Below are 18,435 nucleotides of genomic sequence, written 5' to 3'. Positions count from 1 at the left end.
TGTGGTTCCTGTATCCAAGCTCGGCGTTCGCACACGTCCTCGATTGGCTTGCAAATCGAAAAGTCACCGAAATTGGTGTGCGTTTTTCGATTTCGGTGCAATTTTTCCTTACGATGATATGTGGTACGCTTGGAGAATGGTTGAAGTAGCGTAGTTCGCCAGCTTTCCACCCTGTTTCCATTGTCAGTTCGGGTTAGAAGTTTTCCGATCCTATCAGCCAGCGGCCACTTTTTTCTCCTCTGTTTCACTTTTTCTTTTATCCACGCTTTTTTTCCGTGCAGGCTGTTATCGAGAAACCACACCAGCACACGATGAAGCACAGCTCCATCATCAGCTTTTTCCCCCGTTGGAGGTCTCCATTCTCCGTCGAGCCTGTGTGTATGTGTGTACATGCGTTTTTTTTATGCTCACAACTCCCCAGGGTGCATTGCGAAACGCCACCCAGAAGCTCGAGGCTGCATCGTTCGTTCGCTTTCCCGCGCTTCGTTTGTTTTCCATCGCTTTCCCGCTCATCAGCGTGTGCTGGGAAGAAAAGTCACGTACGCTTACGCTCGTACACGTGTGACCCCGATGAATTTTTGGGTCGAAAACTTAATCCATTCTCAATTCATATGTGGTGCGGTGGCCGTGTGGGAGCTCTGTGAGGAAAACTACTCGGCGCACACGACGGTATGCAGTTCACCATCACCGCTCATGCTCAACTGTGCAATGAGCACGGATTTTCGGATTCATCCATGGCGTCGGGATGCATCCTGCAACCGGGGGCGAATGGACCGAACTGCACCAACCGTCAGCCATCTTGCCTAGGCACGTTTCAGGTTAGCACATGTCCCGATTCACACGATCCCAACCAGTCGCACGAGGATGAGTCGAGCTGGACCTGGTGGCAGAACGCGCGGAATGGCGCTCGAGAAACCGTCCACTGGTCCGTCCTTTACGAACGAGCACACACACAGGTTTCAGCTCAATTTGTCTCGGCGAACGACCGATTATTTTCAACTTAAAAGAAGCTGCAACCCTTGGAGGAGAAGAGAGAGCCTGGATGTCAGTGGGCAGCCGGAAATGGAGCGAAACAAGTCGGACCAGACGGACCAGCTCGTTACATGTGCTGGTCTTTTAGACCCTTTGGATAAGGTGGTGCAGATCCGAGGAAAAGGGGACGAAATTGGGGCTCATGAAATATTTCATCGCATTTGCCAACCGATCCGTGCCGGTCAGCCCAAAAGGGTTGCGGGAATTGGAAACGGGATAGAACGCCGAACGTATCCGTAGGGTTCGTAGTACGATGGAAAAGATGTACTGACCTCCCTCACGGTGCTGGCTGCTAGCCTCGGGTAACCTTTGTAACCGGCTGAACATAACATGCTCATCCAACCGGGATCGTGCAGGACAAACACCTCCACCACGTGGGCACGTGGGTGCTCGATTGCGACGACCGAATACATAAATAAACGCCCATTTCTACGCTCGACGTAGTTAGCAGAACACCGGAATAAACGATTGATAATGGACTGTTGCCGCTGGTCTGTTCTGGTCGTTCCTCTCGAAAGCCCTCGCGTAAGTGCGTACCGAGTGGTGACGATGCATTTTTGAATATATGTATCCTATCTAGTGCGGTTGTGAACGCGAACGAACGCAAATGCGAACAGGGAATTAATAAAAACCAACACCACTCCCGAACGCCTCGGGGTGCATAAAAGCATAAAACGGAAGCAAATAAAACGCCGCTCAACAAGAACCCTTCTGAAGGTATCCTTGAGGAACCGCCGGGAATTCGCCTGCAAGTGCAACCTGCATCCCGCATGCATGTACCACTTTTTTCCCACCCATTCTACACCCCATTTTCACTACTCCCTCACTCAGTCTCACTTGTTTGGTTGCATGTGTATGTATGTGCTACTGTTGCTGTATCCCACGTTCGCGTTCTGTATCCGTTCGACTACTCCTCCGGCCAGCCGAGGTCCTCACCGACGAGCTCGTAGAATTTTTGATTGTGTTCGACGAAGAACTTACGCAGCTTCGATGTCACGACCGGATCGACGCGTGGGTGCTTACGACCCTTGGTCTCCCGCAGACACTTGTCGCCCGTCTCGTTCCGCAGGCAGTAGAATCCTTTCGTTTCGTTGAAGTAGAAGTTATTGCTACCGATCCGCGGCTCGATTCCTGCGGTGTGATGCAAGAGCAAGAAAAGAAGGAGAAAATTCGTTGATTAACCCGTTGTTTGACGGCATGGTGAGAATGGAAAAGTGACTTAGTTCAGTTGCTTCGATGCATTAGAAGTGCATCGTAGCAACGTAGGAGTTGAAAATTTTCCCGAGCGTGTCGACGGCAAAAATTAAGCACAAATCTTGAACTCCGGTGCAAAACGGTACTTGGCGTAATTCCCTCAAAACAGTAATTGCCACTCACGACGCCCAGGAGTGCATTGCGACAAACAAGCGGCAACACTTGCCATGTGCGAGATGTTCCACTTGTTTACGCTTGATGGGAATGTTGAGTGTGGTAAATAATTTAAAGTTTTAGCTACAAACTTTTGCCACGCGCTTTGCCGTGGTAGCGCTACGGAATGAAAACAACGGCGTAGCGCTTCGAGAACAACGGAAGCTCGACAAATTCAGCGAAAAGCGAACGTCATTTTGTGCCCCAGGAGCAGGATCTTCAAAATAATTGAAGTGTATTTTTAGATATTCCAGCAACCGTCGAAAGAAAGCCCCGTCAATTAGAAAGATGAATTCCTGTTAGCCGGAGATTCGTTATGTCTGCCGCTGGTACTGCCGAGAGTACCGGCACTTGAATGGCAGCAAAAAAAAAGAACTTTGCAAAAACCATTACGTTGACGCCCATTTACCGCCCGATCGAACGGCCAAAGGGAGTGCTTGAAACTTTCCCGATAGCAAAAGAGAACACTGTTGCTTTTGAAGAGTTTTGAGGTGGAATAAAAATATGGACGGGGTACACAAATGAACATTGTAACCCATTAGTGGCAATGCGAGGGAAAATAAAACTGACAAACTGTTGTTTTTTGTCTTATCATCCAGCGCTGGTAAATATGTGATGCGTTCCAAATAGGATTTGTTTGACCGTTGGATCGATAGCGGCTAATGATCGGCCCGACCTCGGGTTTGGTTGGTGCGATTTCGAGCTGTGAACCATGGCATTTACACGGAACAAACACAGGGCGCTATTCACAATCCTCTGCATGGTTCACGGTAATCCGTTAATTATCGCTGAGCTCGTTGTAAAAATATCATCCCCGTTCGCTTCCGTTGATTCTTTCCCCACACACTCACGCATGCACACGTGCGTGTGTGGGTGGGCTCAAGCAAACACGCGCGTGTTGCGAGAAAATCGATAAAATTGAAATGCCACGCCAGCCGAAGCGTGAACGAAAGGAACACCCATAGAAAGGGAACGAGCTACTGAGGGTGCCGACGATCTGTGAAACGTAATCCCCCAAAGGGCTCTAAGCCACGTGTGATTAAAGCCCGCCCCGGGTGCGCTGGTAGGGAAATTGAAAAGCAAACGCTCCGTCAACGGAAGCCTCAGTCAGCGCTGGTTTCAGAGCCACCTAAGCACACAGATTAACGACAGCTCGACCCGAGTTGGGATGAGTGATAACGCCCAGCTCAGCTCCCGGTCGTTGTGATCGACGATCGAGAGACGGCATCGGTTTCTAAAAGCTCGGCTTTGCTCAATCCCGCGTCTTCCATAATGGCATCGTTTAAAATATCACCCCCAAAGAAGTGGCACACCTGCCGGTTTGGTGCTGCGAGCATTGTCCGCAAAATAAATGCAATTACGAATGAGCATCTCGCCGTCAAATTACGGCGCAAATACCGCAAGGGAAAAGTTTTCTAATTACTGAAGATGGCAGGTCGCTGGCAGGTTCGTCTCGTTTGCGAGTTCTAATAATGGCGCGCGAACCGTACCGGTTCGAGGGCAGGAAGAGGGCACGATTGTTTTCGCTCATTGGTCGGGAAAATTGAAAACGCCCTTCCCGTTCCACCGTCCAAACCGGGCCATCAATCGCGACCGTCGTCGATGGTGGCGCTGTCGAACGTAAAACCGCTCATCACTTGGTTTTTAATGAACACAATTCCCGACGACGCGCGCGTGTAGCTAGAGGGATATGAAGCGATTTTTCCGACCCCGGGGAGGGTCGTACCGACCAACAGGACACGCGGAAAGCATTCCCAAACACGAACGGGAGAAAGCGGGAGAGCAAAAAAATCAATAGAACGAAACGAGAAAGCCTGGCACGGTAGTCTTTTTATGGGTTTTAAATGACTGATGCTTCCGGGCGCCATCGGTGCCAGGAATGATTGATTGCCTATCGGTTACCCGGAATCGGGTTGGAATTGTTCTACAACACTACCTTTGTGGGTCGCTCGGGTGGTACAATAGTCGCTACCATTCGCTGGGCACCGCGGGTTAATTAAAAGATGATTACGCTCCAACCGTTGAATTAGACGCCCACGCTACCCATTTCACACCCCACCAGCTTGCGCTTGCATGCGTGTGTGAGTGTAAACTCGCGTGATAGGGCGTGGGGTGGGAAAACTCCACCAAGGAGCGGCATACCAATTTGCATCATTAAGCTCCCCGAAAAGTTACAACTGACCTACGTTAACCCGTAATGACCCCGTTATTATGTCATTTCCATGATCCATTGAGTGATAGAGAGAGTGTGAGAGAGAAAGAGAGCGAGAAAAAGCCCGCTGAGCGTTTCGTAAGCTAATAAAGCTGACTTCAACAAAACAAAAAACACATCATAAATTCACCGGTGGCTCTAAATTACACTCGACGACTATTCGATTAACGGACCCGACACCAGCGGGTGCCAAGGGCACCGTTTAAGGGAACGAACACACCAAAGCACCGAACACAACACTTACCTAAAAAATCCTCGATCCGCCGCAGCTGTGAAACCGGATCGTCGATGAGCTGGTCACCGTTGACGACCAGTAATTGCTCGCGAGGGAACACCTCCAGCCACCGGTGGACGTGCACGTGATACTGCGAGATGGCCAACGGTCGGTACGCTTCGTTGACCGTTCCATTCGGCAGGATGGCCAGCTCTTCAAACGACCTGTGAGGACGCGATCGACAGGAAAGAGAAAGAGAGAGAGAGATAGAAATGGTTAAAACGAAGAAGTGAAAAAAAAAACATGGAAGCAAAAGACGCGAAAAGTTCGAATTAAAAGTTTTCCATCATTCGGTCCGCGAAACGCGTGGCGAAGAGGGCATTAGACAGCGTTCATCATTAGTGTGGCTCGCGAAAAACCAAAAAACCCGCGAGGTCACGGGCGCGTGATGTGCCCGGGAAAGTAAGTTGGGAAGAAAAATTAAAACAAAATTACCAACAAATTAGACCCACGTGAGACCGATGATTAGTGACGCTTCTGTTGCGTCGAACTTTTTGGGGCAGCTGCGACCTCACAGCCAGCGGGAACAAACGTCAGGAAAGTCTGAGGACGCTCGGCATCGATGCTAGGATCGTTACTTTGCGCTTATCAAACGAATTCCGAGACTCGTTTCACCGGTTGCGATTAAAGCGCTGCTTGGGTTGGCAAAGTTTAACAAAAAAGTAACGATAAATATCGAATTACCAAGCCGGAGGCTATGGCAGCTCCGTGCGTCAGTATGTTGAGGCGCTTGTGGTGGTTCTCGTTTGCCAAGAATTTCCAAGCCCCCGTGCGCGCTGTTGGCGTGAGCGTGAGCAACGAGTACTAGATTGTGAAAGCACGATGAAAACCCAGGGTAACGCCTAGAGCTGTGCCTACTGCGATTCAAATTGCGGCCGGTTATTTTTGGGCTCGGTTTGATATGCGCTTTGCCGAGAGCTTCTCGCTTCTTGGAAGCAATCCGATACCGAGCAACACGCAAGCAACACAAGACGTTTCGTTCCCTCCGGCCACCGTGTATGTCTCGTTGGTTAACCATACGAGGCTGGTCGGGCCTACGCAATAACTCCCCCACCCAAATGGAGGCGGGAAAACCACGAGAAAAAATGGTACACACATGTACACGAGCATCCCAGCGGAACCGACTGTCACCGAGGATCGTACCGCTTGTGCTTTGACATCCGTTGGACATTTCCACGGAAAAAGCTGTCGATTTGGGTTGCGACTGTTGTTACCACAACAGGTTTGAGGTGTGGTACTCAACAAGATCCCACACCGAAAGCAGCATCGACTCAGGGAAAGGTGTCCTAAAGCAACAGCAACATTGATACTAAAACATCTAAACGGACTAGGGAATAGTTGTTGAGTTAGGATATTGATGAAACTTTCGGATTGAAGGTACAGTATTCCCGTCACAAGAAGACATGCGGTTGGATTGCAGGTGAAGGAAAATAAATTTAAAATAAGGATTTTCACCGGCAGTAACCAGAAGTCCCCAATTACTGACCCGGGCTGGCGTTTACTCACCTCGACAGGGGAGAAGTTGACGAGAGACTCTGTTGCTGGGGTAGCGTTGCCGTTGCCGCGTGACTTCGAAGTTGTGTGTAATCGGATATTGCTCTCGTTACGGGTTCCCTTACAATTAGCAGCAGCTTGATGGATGCATTCATCGCCCGGACTCGCTCCGGAACCTGCGAATGGAAGGCGCAATCGAACACGATGGAAACTTTGTCAGTTATAATAAAAGACACGGTGGTGGTGGACCAATTCCCAGGAAAAAGCTTCCAAATGTAATCATCTCTCCCTCTGCCCTCCCATTTATGTTGGTTCGGTGTTCGAGTTTTGCGTTGGCTAAATAAATAATTACGATTAAGCGTAGCGAATCGACAGATCAAACACCCGCTCAAAGCGCGTGGATATTCCGTTCATCGGATTCGGGGCAAAAATGGGCTGGAAAACAAACCCCTCTCGGGCTTCCTTTAAAACACACAACGACTCACAGCCCATCCTTGTCTCGCTTCTCACGTCGTCCCAATCAACGAATCGATTTCCGATGAAGCCCGTTCGTGTTATCCACCGAGCTGAATTCCCGTTCCTGGGATTCACCGAATTAGCGTGATTCACCTCGGGACGGATTTCGTTTGATCCGGCCGGGCGCTTGTTGTAACGAACGTTTTTCGATCCAGGATTCACGAATTCAACTCGCCCTTGCAACATGATGGTAAGTTTACTCGCAACGTCTGCAGGCCACTGCCTAACAGTGCCCAGGGCACCTGTCGAGCCATTAAAGCTGCAACGCCAGTGCCTATTTTTTTATCATCCCTTTCATGTAACATCAATTTTCTCCTCCTATTTTTTACATTTCGCTCAGCATCCCCCATCCCCAAACGCCACCGAAAGCGGAAAAATGACGTGAGAAGCATGAAAAAGGACGTTCAACGCCGTGCCACGAACCTTTTCGAATATCGAACAGCTCACCGAGCGCGAGGATGAATAGTAGCGCTTCAAGGACGAGCGAAGAAGTGCAACCGTGAACTTTCCAAACCAGCGTGCTCGCCAAATTTGGTCGCCTCTCGCTGCAACCCTACGCTCACCCGCTCGCCCACTAGCCCGCTCGTATCATCAACGCCCACGACCTGCCCACCAGGATCATCGATCGCGTTCGGTTCAATTTCAACGACCTAGGTCAAACGAATGTCCTTTGCGGTCGGGCGTCCTGCAGCGGTGCGATTGTAATCTTGCCTTCGCACGCTAAACCTTGTCACTTGAAATTGATTCATTTACTGCCCGTCGGACGTTCGGTCGGTGCTCGGGCGTTGCGCGGCCCATCCCACCTTGGCCTTGCTGTCGTGAGGAGGTCTTGCTGGGTGCGAGAAGGTGGAAAGAAAATTTCACTTTTGCAAGCGCATTTCACCGCCATCCAGCACGCGCGTTCCCCGGGAGTGTGCTTGAGCGGGACGAAAGTTAGCAAACGCTCCGGCATGGCAGCTTGACCCGCTTGTAGCCATCGCGTTTTTGGGCAAGGTTGTTGCTTGCGAGTTGGGTTGGAAAAATGAAAAACCCGTCGTTGTGTAAGAGGCGAAGGAAAAGACGAAGGATACAAAAAAAAAACATACAGATGGCAGGGATGATTCTGAAGCCGGTTAGTTGTCATACTTTTTCGGGCTGACACAGTTCGGTTCGATTTCACACGCCAACCCCCCACGGGTGGCATTGGGTGCCGTGTGCCACTCTCATGGCTCATTTAGCGGCACACGGGCTGGCGAAATAATGTTATTTATGTTGTTTACTGCAAATTTTCGACAGCTCGTCCCGTTTTCGTTCCCCTGTTTCGATTGTCCCGTTTCGACAACCGTGCGAACCGAAAGAACCGGTCGGTGAATTCAGTAAAAATGAAATGGAGCGTTTTTATCTATGCTCCGTTTTTCGTTCACGTGTCTTTTTTTTTCCTCTTGTAAAATGGGTTAGTGTGGTTTCTGCCAACAGATAGCATTTGCTCGAAAGTGGTTGGAAACCCCGCACGAAAACACATAAATACTAGCATAACCGGGCGAGCTAGTTTAGGAGGTCCTTTTCTTTCTCTTTTCATCCCTCGTTCAATGCACGTGTCCACTGAGAACGAACAATAGAAACGAGGGCATATTTTTTTTTTTGGAATGGCATTTGTTGCTTGTAATAAACATGTGACAGCATTCATCCCTCCGTAAACCTGATATGCTAAATTTGATCCTTGTTTCGCATGCTTTTTTTCTGTGCAGTATCTGTCGCTTCTAAACGGAGGTGTGTGTGTGTGTGTGTGTGTTTGTATAACTACAAGAGGATACGAAATGAAATATGGATGAGATACGAATATTATTTACCCTGCATCATCGACCGCATTAAGCAATGTCTCACCTTGCATTTGCATAAAAGAAAAGCACAATTCTAGCGACGGCAAACCATCAAGGACACGAGAGCTGTTGGAAGGACATATTCCAGTCCCGCACCTTGTTCAGCTCACCAGTCCATCAATCAGTGCATAACTATTCGAACAGCAACATCACCAGCAGAAAAGTGACACAATACTCATTCACCCCAAAAGGACCTCCCCCACCCACACGACACGTGACCATGTGCGCGAGGAAAATGCAAATGCAAACAGATGCTTCATTAAATTCATCACCCGCTCGACGTTTCGTACGGTGTAGGTGGCGACCTCAGTGATGATATAATTATTCTGGCACGCTCGTGCCCACCCCCACACATCCTACAACCGCTTATGCAACCGCACCCCTGGTATACCGACCTCTGGTGTCACGAAATAGCTGGGGCTCTTCTCGATCGTTATCTGGCCACGGAAGGAGTGTGGCATCTTCTTCCGGTACCACTCGAGCCCCCTCAGGTAGTTTTCGTCGCGATCGAAAAAATGCACCTCGCCGGCGGCCTTCTGTATCCTTGGATGCAAGTACAGCATCTCGAGCAGGGCGCGTGTGCCACATTTTCTCACTCCTATTATTAAACACTGGCGTGGACGAGAGAGCGAAAAGCGCATAATTAATGCATGATGGTTGGCACGATGGGTGTTGTGCGCTCTTTACGCCGGTCGAATGCTTACTTGTGGTAACCTACGGCTAGTCTTGGGAAAGTGTATCCGATTCGGAAAGACGACTGGCTGATTGAAAACCGGTGGATTGGGGATGTGATTTGTCAGGATGGCGATTTTATTCTCCGAAATCGCAGTGGCCGTCTGTCAGGGAGAAGCGAGAAGAGTAAAGAAAGTTAAATATTCACGATCGGCTCAGGACTCGCGATCACTTGCCTGTATGCTGTACACCGCGCTATCGTACAGGATGTGAAACGTCAGGAATAGCGACAGGAGCATCACCGACAGAAAGAGAGCCGCCAGTTTAGGCCTCGATACGCCTACCACGAGGACGCAATCCGAGTGAGAAGGATCTGGCCCGAGGGGCCTCATAGCCGCTTTGGGTAACCATCTGTGGAGAAGAGAAAGAAATTGCACAGTAAGAAATGTCCGAAAACGAAGCTTTAAATCCGAGAATCCAAGTCGGCTAAGTATGCAAGCTTTCGGAAAAATCAAACCCACCCCCTTTAGCCATGGTTATGATTTTCAATCACGTTCGGATAAGGCAAAGCCCACTTGCGCACTTTTCCCACCCATCCGGTGGCAACGGTTCGTTTGGAACAACGGTGCCCTATTAGCGAGTGGCACAAGTTGCGCCGCAAGAACCGACAAAATACGGAGGAAATTATTTTCGAATTTAGCTCCCACGCCAGCGACACCGGCGGTGAATAATTCATCACGGTTGGGCCCGAAATGTTACCGAAACCGAATGAATTCGATTCGAGCAGACAAAGCGCTTAGCATTCCACTCACAATATGCGCTCGAGCGAACGTGGAAAGACGAGCAATTGGGAGCGATTTGACAAAGGCTCGTATTACGATTGCTTGGTTGCGGAAATAAAACTTAACTTATAAAACCGAGCGCTTTGGTGTGTGGGTGTGCAAATTTGATTTGGTAGGCCATTCTGGTTGTCACTCGAGATCCTACGCGGAGGCGGAAACGCCTGTTCACTGTCGTGCTGGGACAATTTTGCGTTTTTATACGCACCTCGACGCCCCGATGCATAATAATCGGGCTCACCCATCGCCCATTGTTGGTTTGGCATGAAAAACGGGAGCCTCCGTAACCGTCCTTTATCGCCGGTGCCGCATTTTTACGAGGGCAAGAGATTTCCTTCGAACGACAAGACAAGGAAAGTGAGCCCGAAGCGCTCGGCAGCACCATACACGTATACGAGAAAATACATCTTCCACCCGGTGGGCCCAAATTTATCTAGCCGAAACATTGTCTTTAATTGGCGGATGGCCCTTTAACCCGGTCGGTGGCTTCCTCGCTGGCTTCATCCCGGTCGACCGGTGCAACAATTCGTGACCGGAAGCGGCCATAAAATCTCCCGCCCGTGCGCTGCGTTCGGCAACCATTAGCGTTTATTAGGATCGTGCCCTGTGCCGCTGTCAGGCGGCCCTTTTTGGGTGTGCGAAACGAAACGGGACGACCCCGAGGGCGAAAAAAAATGGCACGCAGCACAACAACAACAAAGAAAAAACAAACATCCCCGTTGTTGTTATCCCCGGAGCGGTGGGAGCGATAAAATAATTATTTCGAAAATAAATTTATTCATAAAATTCACCTTCGCACCCGTACGCCAGAGACTCGGAGATGCCACGTTGCCTCGTAATATTGTTTTCTTGTGTTTTTTACCCATGGCCCACGGGCCGTTGTCCCCAAGCAGGAGTGACATTTTCTTCAACGACACGTCGTTCCCGGGGCTCTCGTTTTCTCGTTTTTCAGGTAAACAACAATGGCGATGCTCCCAATGAGACGTATTAGCCGTAGGAATACGCACCATCGATGCCGGCCGGCAGGACCGCTCGAACGGGAAGCGCTTCAAGAAGTCACGGACACGGACTCCGAGGGCGCTCCATTAAAGCACACTCGAGCAGCCACGAGCCCATCCATACCTTTGTCCTTTGTGCGTTTTGTGGCCGCTCTCGGAAGCGAGAGGTACCTTAAAAATAGTACCGTTTTGTACGGAGGACTCTAGCTAGGCTCCGGGAAGGACGACATGAAATCAAACCTTGCCACCGAAGCACCCGGGGAATCAGCCAGCCCAGCCCACAATCATAACATGCAATATCGATCAATTCGAAGAAAGAAAACCTCAAGCTCAAGAAGAGAAAAGAAAAAAATAGAAAACACCCTTAATTTGATTTACGAGAAACGAAATGGCGCGCCGATGCTTTCATGACCGTTTCTTTTTATGTTATTGTTGGGCACTGCGTGTGTGTGTGTGTTTTTTTTCTGGTTTGCGTCCTGTTTTGCGCTACGTTCTGGGTATTTTGGTGTGTTTCGTGCAAAGAAATCACCTGTTGGTGGCATCACATGTGTGAGTTGAGGTGTCTTTTTTCTTTTCCCCATCTAAACGACACACGATGAATAAACGATTTCGATAAACGACAAATCGTTCGTACCAGCGCACTCGCGCTGGCTTTACGTTCATCGCTTTGGTGAGCAATGATGAAAATATACGCCACTCCAGAGGACCTCCATCCACCGTGAGTTTCCCAGAGAAAAGCCTTCAATGGTCCGATATCAACAGCGCTCCTGTATCAATAGCGCTTGTGTGTAAATAAAACCCTCTCCCGAGAAAATGGCTTTTATTTACGGCATTGAAAAACACACAATCGCCAATGACCCATTCCCGGTACGGTGCTACCCCCGGACAAGGCAGTTCAGCCCAACTAGCAGGAAACCCCACCGATGCATCACCGACGACAGATGATAAATTTCGGTAATTGATTGTCATGTATACCCTAATTCAATTCCTACCACTTCGTCAACGCAAACCCCCACGCACGGTCGCCCTTTCAGGGGCGGTGGTGGGTTGTGCGAAAAAGTCACCCACCCACTCCACACACACACACACACACGCACATGGATACTCGACTCGACGAAAGGATCCTTTTCTTCTCCCCATCTGCCCGAAAGTAGCAGGTAAACGGGCTAGAACCAACATGAGCATTTTTCCAGAACCCGAAGGTCCTTCGGTCGACATTGGCGTGCTTAATTTTATATGACGCTTCCGAAAAATGGCATCAAACCTTCGGCGGCTCATCGATAAGAGAGCCATCACGATACAGCACCCTCATTATCTGTGTGCGAGAACGTGTCCATTGTTTGCGGCCCTACCACAGCAAAATGGCCGACCGAACCTACTTGAGCGCGTGCTCTTCGGACGTCGGTTCGAAATATCAAAACAATATCGATCAATAACTAATTCATTACGTATTTACGAAATCCCTGCTCCCCCGTAGAGCCGGATCTTCTGGCGGGTAAAGTAGCGAAGGGTCTCCGAGAGCCGCTCGTTCGAACGTGAAATGTGAACAATGGCAATAGGATTTTATGGGGCAGCTAATTCCGGGCCCGTGGTGAAATCGAGCCACCGTGTGAGCCTGTGGTATTACCGATCGTCGATAATTTAATTATCAGCACCGTGTTTGATTGAAGTGCACCGAGAGAGAGAGAGGGCGAACATTTAATGGCACCACCGCCATTCGGACTGGCTGAGAAGGATAATGAAGGTCAATCAAACGGTACGGGAACGGAGTGCAAGTGAAAGTATCGGCCAGCGTAACAAAGCCACCCCGCATGTAGCTACCCTTCGACTGGCGAATGAGGCGCTTTTGGTGGTTGGAAAAGCTCTAATTCATCCACCCCCAAGGTTGGTGAGCACTCCATTTACGGCCACGCGTCGAACCCACGAACCAGTTGGTTAGCTAATGGGCGTTTTACAACGCTCGTAAATTGCCCGGAAGTCAGTTTACAGCCGCGATCGATTGGTCGGTTTCCGACCGGAGCGAAAAATAGCTGCTAATATGGCTAAATGGTGCCGTGAGCGTGTATCTGCGTATGTGTGGGTAATGTCCCTGACGAGGACGAAAAAGCTCCCCGGTCTGGCAAGAAGCAGAATACCTTCCCGTCACGACACTGCAATCACATGTCACTGATTATTACTACATTCATATGCAAATAATTCCGGAAAGAGTGCCCGGGGTCCTTTTTCTGTTCCCGTTTTGCGCCCCGGGGGCTAAGCGCACTCAAGGCAACCACCTTGCCCTGGGGTCCTTGGAGGTGGGTTTTTGGGGTGCGGGAATTTAATTACACAATGCTCCCCTATTTAATGGGCGCTGTACTATGGACGAAACAATGTTACACGCAGTGATGCACTTTGGTGTGGCCATTACCACACCGGGAGGAAGGCACCTCGACAGAGCGGATGTGCCACATTGCGAGCGGATGGGGCCCATTTTCTTGCGCCACTGCGTTTACTACCATTAGGAACTTGCACCAGCAGCTCCAGGAACTCGAAGTAACCCGGTTGAGTGGTGTGGTGTGCCAAACCGAGGATAAAGCGTCCTTCCATTCCCGACGACCTACCTGTAACGCGGTGAATGCAAAACTTGACAACTTCCGGTCGAGCAAGTGGCTCGGTCGTCGGTTGAACTGCAGCGAGCATGTGGTTTGGAACTCGAAACCCGAAACAAAAAAAAAACAGCACAGCAAACAACGCAAAACGCCTGCAATGTGCAAACGCACACAGCGGCAATCTATAGGCGAAAGGCCGCCTTTGGGGTTGCCAAGGAGTGGTGAGCTTTAGAATTAAAAACGACCCCCGAAGGCCATCCACATGTTGCCGCACCAATGCACACCTCGATAGATGCGCCCTTCCGATACCTTGCCACTCTGTTCCGGCTCGGACGTCTCACCTCGCAGGGAGCTAGTAGGCGCGTATCCTTGGGCAGGACTGCCGACGCATGCACGCTCCACTAGGAGTTGTTGCTTCGGCCAAGGACCAAACTTTGCAGCTGGCTGTCGAGGCAGCCGCACGCTAACTTACACCTGCCAGCAGGAACTTGGCGATGGCAGGGCGGACGTGAGACGGTTCGTTCTGGTGGCCGACAGCCGTTGATTAACGGACCTGTTACGAGTGGAACGGAAACCGCACGTGTCATTGATGTAGTGGCGGGTTGTTTCAGTCCGTTTCAAGCATATGTTGCGCCATCGCATGCAGCCAGGCACGCTGGAAGGAAGGATGGCGTTTTTCGCTTGGCGTTTTGGGATGATTCGAAAGTTCTCTATATTTTGCGGAGAAAACGCTTTATGTCATGCTTTCAGCCCTCCCATGCCCTTGGTTAGTTAATATATATGGCGTGTTTTGGATGCTCTCACACAAACATACACTGCAAGATGGGTCACAAAAGAGAAACCTAATTAAGTCTTACATCTTCCATTACGCATCGAAGCGTACGAGAAGTTACTCCACACCGAGTGGTGAAGCACTTCCTACATTCCGAAACGGCGCAGAATTCCTGCAACACGAAACCATCAAAGCCCCGACCGGAACGGGTTCCTCGGCACAAACACATAATTAAATTGAGCGCCCTCCCCGACTCGTTGGAAAACATCAATCTTCCTTTAAAAGGCACCGCCCCCCGGGCTCGGCACTCGATACCGTGTCATTCTCCAGTTTGTCGACGTTCGCCTCCACACATCCACACGGCAAGGCTTCTTCTTTTCCCATCGACGCCTCTACCACCCAAGGGCCCGGTTGCAATTCCGACACCCTCCAGATTGGGGGTTGCCTCGGGTATCGATTTTCCTTTCCGATCTTGCCAACGGCACCCCGTCCTTCATTGTAAATTATTCGGTATCCTAATTCCATTATCATTTCGTGATTTCAATTTCCTGACACGAAAACTGTGAGTTCCGGAATGGGTGGAATGGGTGCAATGGCTTCTAAAGCTCGCTTTCCCAGCGCATCGAGGTAGGCTTGGAAATTTGTGTTTCATCAGGTACCGTTCCACATATGAACGGGTGGGTATAAACGCTACTCTCCTTGCTATGGGTGTATCGATTTCAAGCCTCCCTGCAGACATCGTTTCATCGTAGGTGGCGTTGTCGGTTGCCAACGCCATCGGATGCATTCGCCATTGCCAGAAGCAGGGCAGTGAGACAGAAAGAGTGAGTGATATTTTCACGGTTGCCGTCGAATGTCACCGTGCTGAAGCCGTTTTCACGGGACGTCTTGCGTAGAGAACGTTCCGGTTGGGCACCGCGAGTCTACACGGATTCATCTCAACGATCGTCCAGCAACGGGTCGTGACCTTGAACATCACGTGGCAAATGGTCCAGCCAACGCACAATGACAGTCCTATGATTGCAATGGTGCATAATTGATAACGAAGCGGGCTGCGAACGGACCGGCCGGGGTTCAGGAAAATTGCTTTATCATGAATTAGCTACCAAATAGGTAGAGTTTGTTTAACCACGGTTTTTGTTTGAGCTCTATTGTGTCCATCGGAAAAAATGAGATAGAAAATGCCTCAACGATGAAACTCTGAGCTATTCATGTTATATTATTTTAATTTTTTTGCTCTAATTTTCTGCGTAATATTCCGTGCACAGAAAAACCTGTACAAAAAACCTTTCTCAGCAAACAAAACAGCCCTTAACTCATCAGCACGCTATCGGAAAATTCCCGCCAGCACGGTTTAATTGCCGTATCATACAGTAACGGAAATCCTTGCAATCGTCCCTGCGCTCGGTATGAATTGCGCACGCCAACGCTCATCTCCGGTGCTAATAAACTACCATCCCAACTCGACGGATATCGCCAAATCGTCCGGTTCTCGAGCTGATGAAGCGAACATTGAGTTATAAAGCGGTCCCAAGCGAGGCACACTTACAGAATGTCCAGTGGCAATGTAACGGAACAATCCCTCAATTGATCACCGCGACGTTTCGTGGGCATCGGGCCGGGCGGTAGCGGTGGTGACAGCGGCAGCGAGGCCAGCAGCAGCAAAATCGATCTCCTATTATTTCCGTTTCCGGTGGTGCCATCTGGTGCAGCGCAAGGGATGCATCGGTGTCGGCGACGGCCCACTGACCGGAAGCGGGCCCCGGTGGGGGCGATTGGGAGGAAACGGTTGTACGGCTTCAAAAATCGTCCTTCGAACGCGTCGGTATTTGGTGGGGATGTAACGGCGAGATTGTGCTGTCTTCTATTTTTCACTTCCCACGTATCAAACCGCTTTTCCACGGTTTGGTTTTCCACTCGCGGAATGTTTCGGTACGCCTGCGTTAGGGCACGTGGGATATAAATTCGTGCCCAATATAAGTAACCGGATGTCGTCCTTTTGCACTCAATGGTTCGCTTGTATTGATATGTATGAGCTGAACGAGCTCTGGATCACACAGGACACGCGGACACGCTGGTCACGTGCGCACGACTTAACACTAGTAATTGTAAAGCTTTTGGTAGGTGGCTCACAGGCTATCAAAACTTGCCACTAATAATAAAACTGTGCAGCACTGTAATCACTACCACACGAGGCGTTTGCTGATATGCATTGTTACGATGGTTTGCGCTGCTCCGTTTCAGACTTCTACATGATATGTTTCGTTGAAGATTGCTCGATCTAAAACGGTACAAAAAAAAGGCGAACAAAGTTAGTACGAAAGATCGGTAAGCCCGAACAGTGGCAGGGATACAAGAGTAAAATTGCACAAAAAAAACGGAAGAAAAAGTAACGTCGACTATTCCTTCCACAGCTCCGCAGTTCCTGTACAGCTATTATGCACAACCATTAAACCACTCTAGCCACCCGAAAATACTACCGAAACAAATTTACTGCAAACCGCACCTTGCCGGTGGTGTCACCGTTCGGTGTTGTCACCATTCGAGAGCCGTTTTAAGCGGAAGCTCATTTAAATGCGGTGTCATTAAGGGCATCGCACCACTTGCTTCTAACAGCCAGCAAGCCCCGACCGGTAGCATGGAATTAAAATCGGACATTACAACCACCGCTCCGGACGGGTCCGTTCCGGTTCGCGCCGCATTTACACAATCGACGGTGGCCATCTGCAGCGTTCGACGGGCAGGATGCAGGTGGCTTTACATCCACCCAACTCCAGAAAAACCACCCCATAAAACCTCCGTAGGAGCGCAATGCGCTCGAGCAAGCCTCGAGCTGAGGTTGCGCTCGTAAGGAAGCCCCAAATTTCCAAACCGAATTACACCTCGCGAACGCCACCGGCTGGTAAATAATAAACGGTACAGAAATAAAGGAAAAGCGACGGTACACTGGTGGATCCAGGAGCCAGTGAATGTAATTAACGGGCAAATAACATTTATTTCTTTTCGCTTTCCACCGTTTCCACGCGGACAAGAAATGCAAATGCAAGGACGTCCGTAGTAATAGAGTAGCGACCCTGGAAATGACGCCACTCGTAACCGACCCGGTTGAAGGACGAGTACGCCATCACGGGGTGGGAAAGCAGCGACACTCGACGAGATCACTCCGGCTTATCGGGCAAATGCACGTGCCACTTCACCCGTACAATTATGATAATGTAAATTACACTTTCCCCCTAATTTGAGACAATTAATATCCATTTTGTTCGACCGTGTAGGGTTTGTGGCGCTGGGGTGCCCTACTTTTTAATGCAATGACCCGTTTTTCCGATCGTTTCCCGTTGCTCTAGGTGAAAGCTCACAGCACCGCTGCGAACCGGGTGAAGGTTGAACTCATTTGCTCCCTGCCGGAACACACGGATGCAATCGTCCGTGGGCTTCCGTTACAACGACAATAAAACTACGGCCATTTGATCGTTTTCCGGCACGGACCCATCGCTCAAAAGCGTTAAACAACGCGCGTAAATTTCGTTTTAAAGCCCCAAATCAAATTTCAGATCCCAGCTCCGCTGCTGGAACGTGTCGGCATGCCGCACCAGGACACGACCACGATGCTTCAAACCACAAGCCACGGGCTTCGAATAGGACCAGTGCATGGCATCGCATCCGCACCGGAGCGACGTTTGAGGTGAAATATTCAATTAAGATATTATTTGATTTACGGCCGCTAGATTGACTTCGATCGACAGGACTCCGGTGAAATGGCGCCAAACGC

At 49.9% G+C, this 18,435-nt stretch overlaps 1 protein-coding gene across 1 annotated transcript; it reads right to left on the bottom strand.

Moving 5' to 3' along the window:
- Positions 1-1,939: 1,939 nt before the first annotated feature.
- Positions 1,940-16,361, bottom strand: LOC128726117 (heparan sulfate glucosamine 3-O-sulfotransferase 5). Its single transcript, XM_053819906.1, has 7 exons — positions 16,213-16,361; positions 9,703-9,877; positions 9,499-9,630; positions 9,190-9,405; positions 6,432-6,595; positions 4,896-5,089; positions 1,940-2,163 (listed from the first exon to the last, which is right to left on the bottom strand). Exons 1-7 carry the CDS (start codon positions 16,275-16,277, stop codon positions 1,940-1,942), a joined length of 1,170 nt encoding a protein of 389 aa, XP_053675881.1. The 5' UTR covers positions 16,278-16,361.
- Between the last annotated feature and the right edge of the window lie 2,074 nt (positions 16,362-18,435).

The sequence above is a fragment of the Anopheles nili genome, chromosome 3 (assembly GCF_943737925.1).
Source record: "Anopheles nili chromosome 3, idAnoNiliSN_F5_01, whole genome shotgun sequence".
In the NCBI taxonomy this organism is placed as follows: domain Eukaryota; kingdom Metazoa; phylum Arthropoda; class Insecta; order Diptera; family Culicidae; genus Anopheles; species Anopheles nili.
This window is presented reverse-complemented; position numbering and strand designations above follow the sequence as displayed.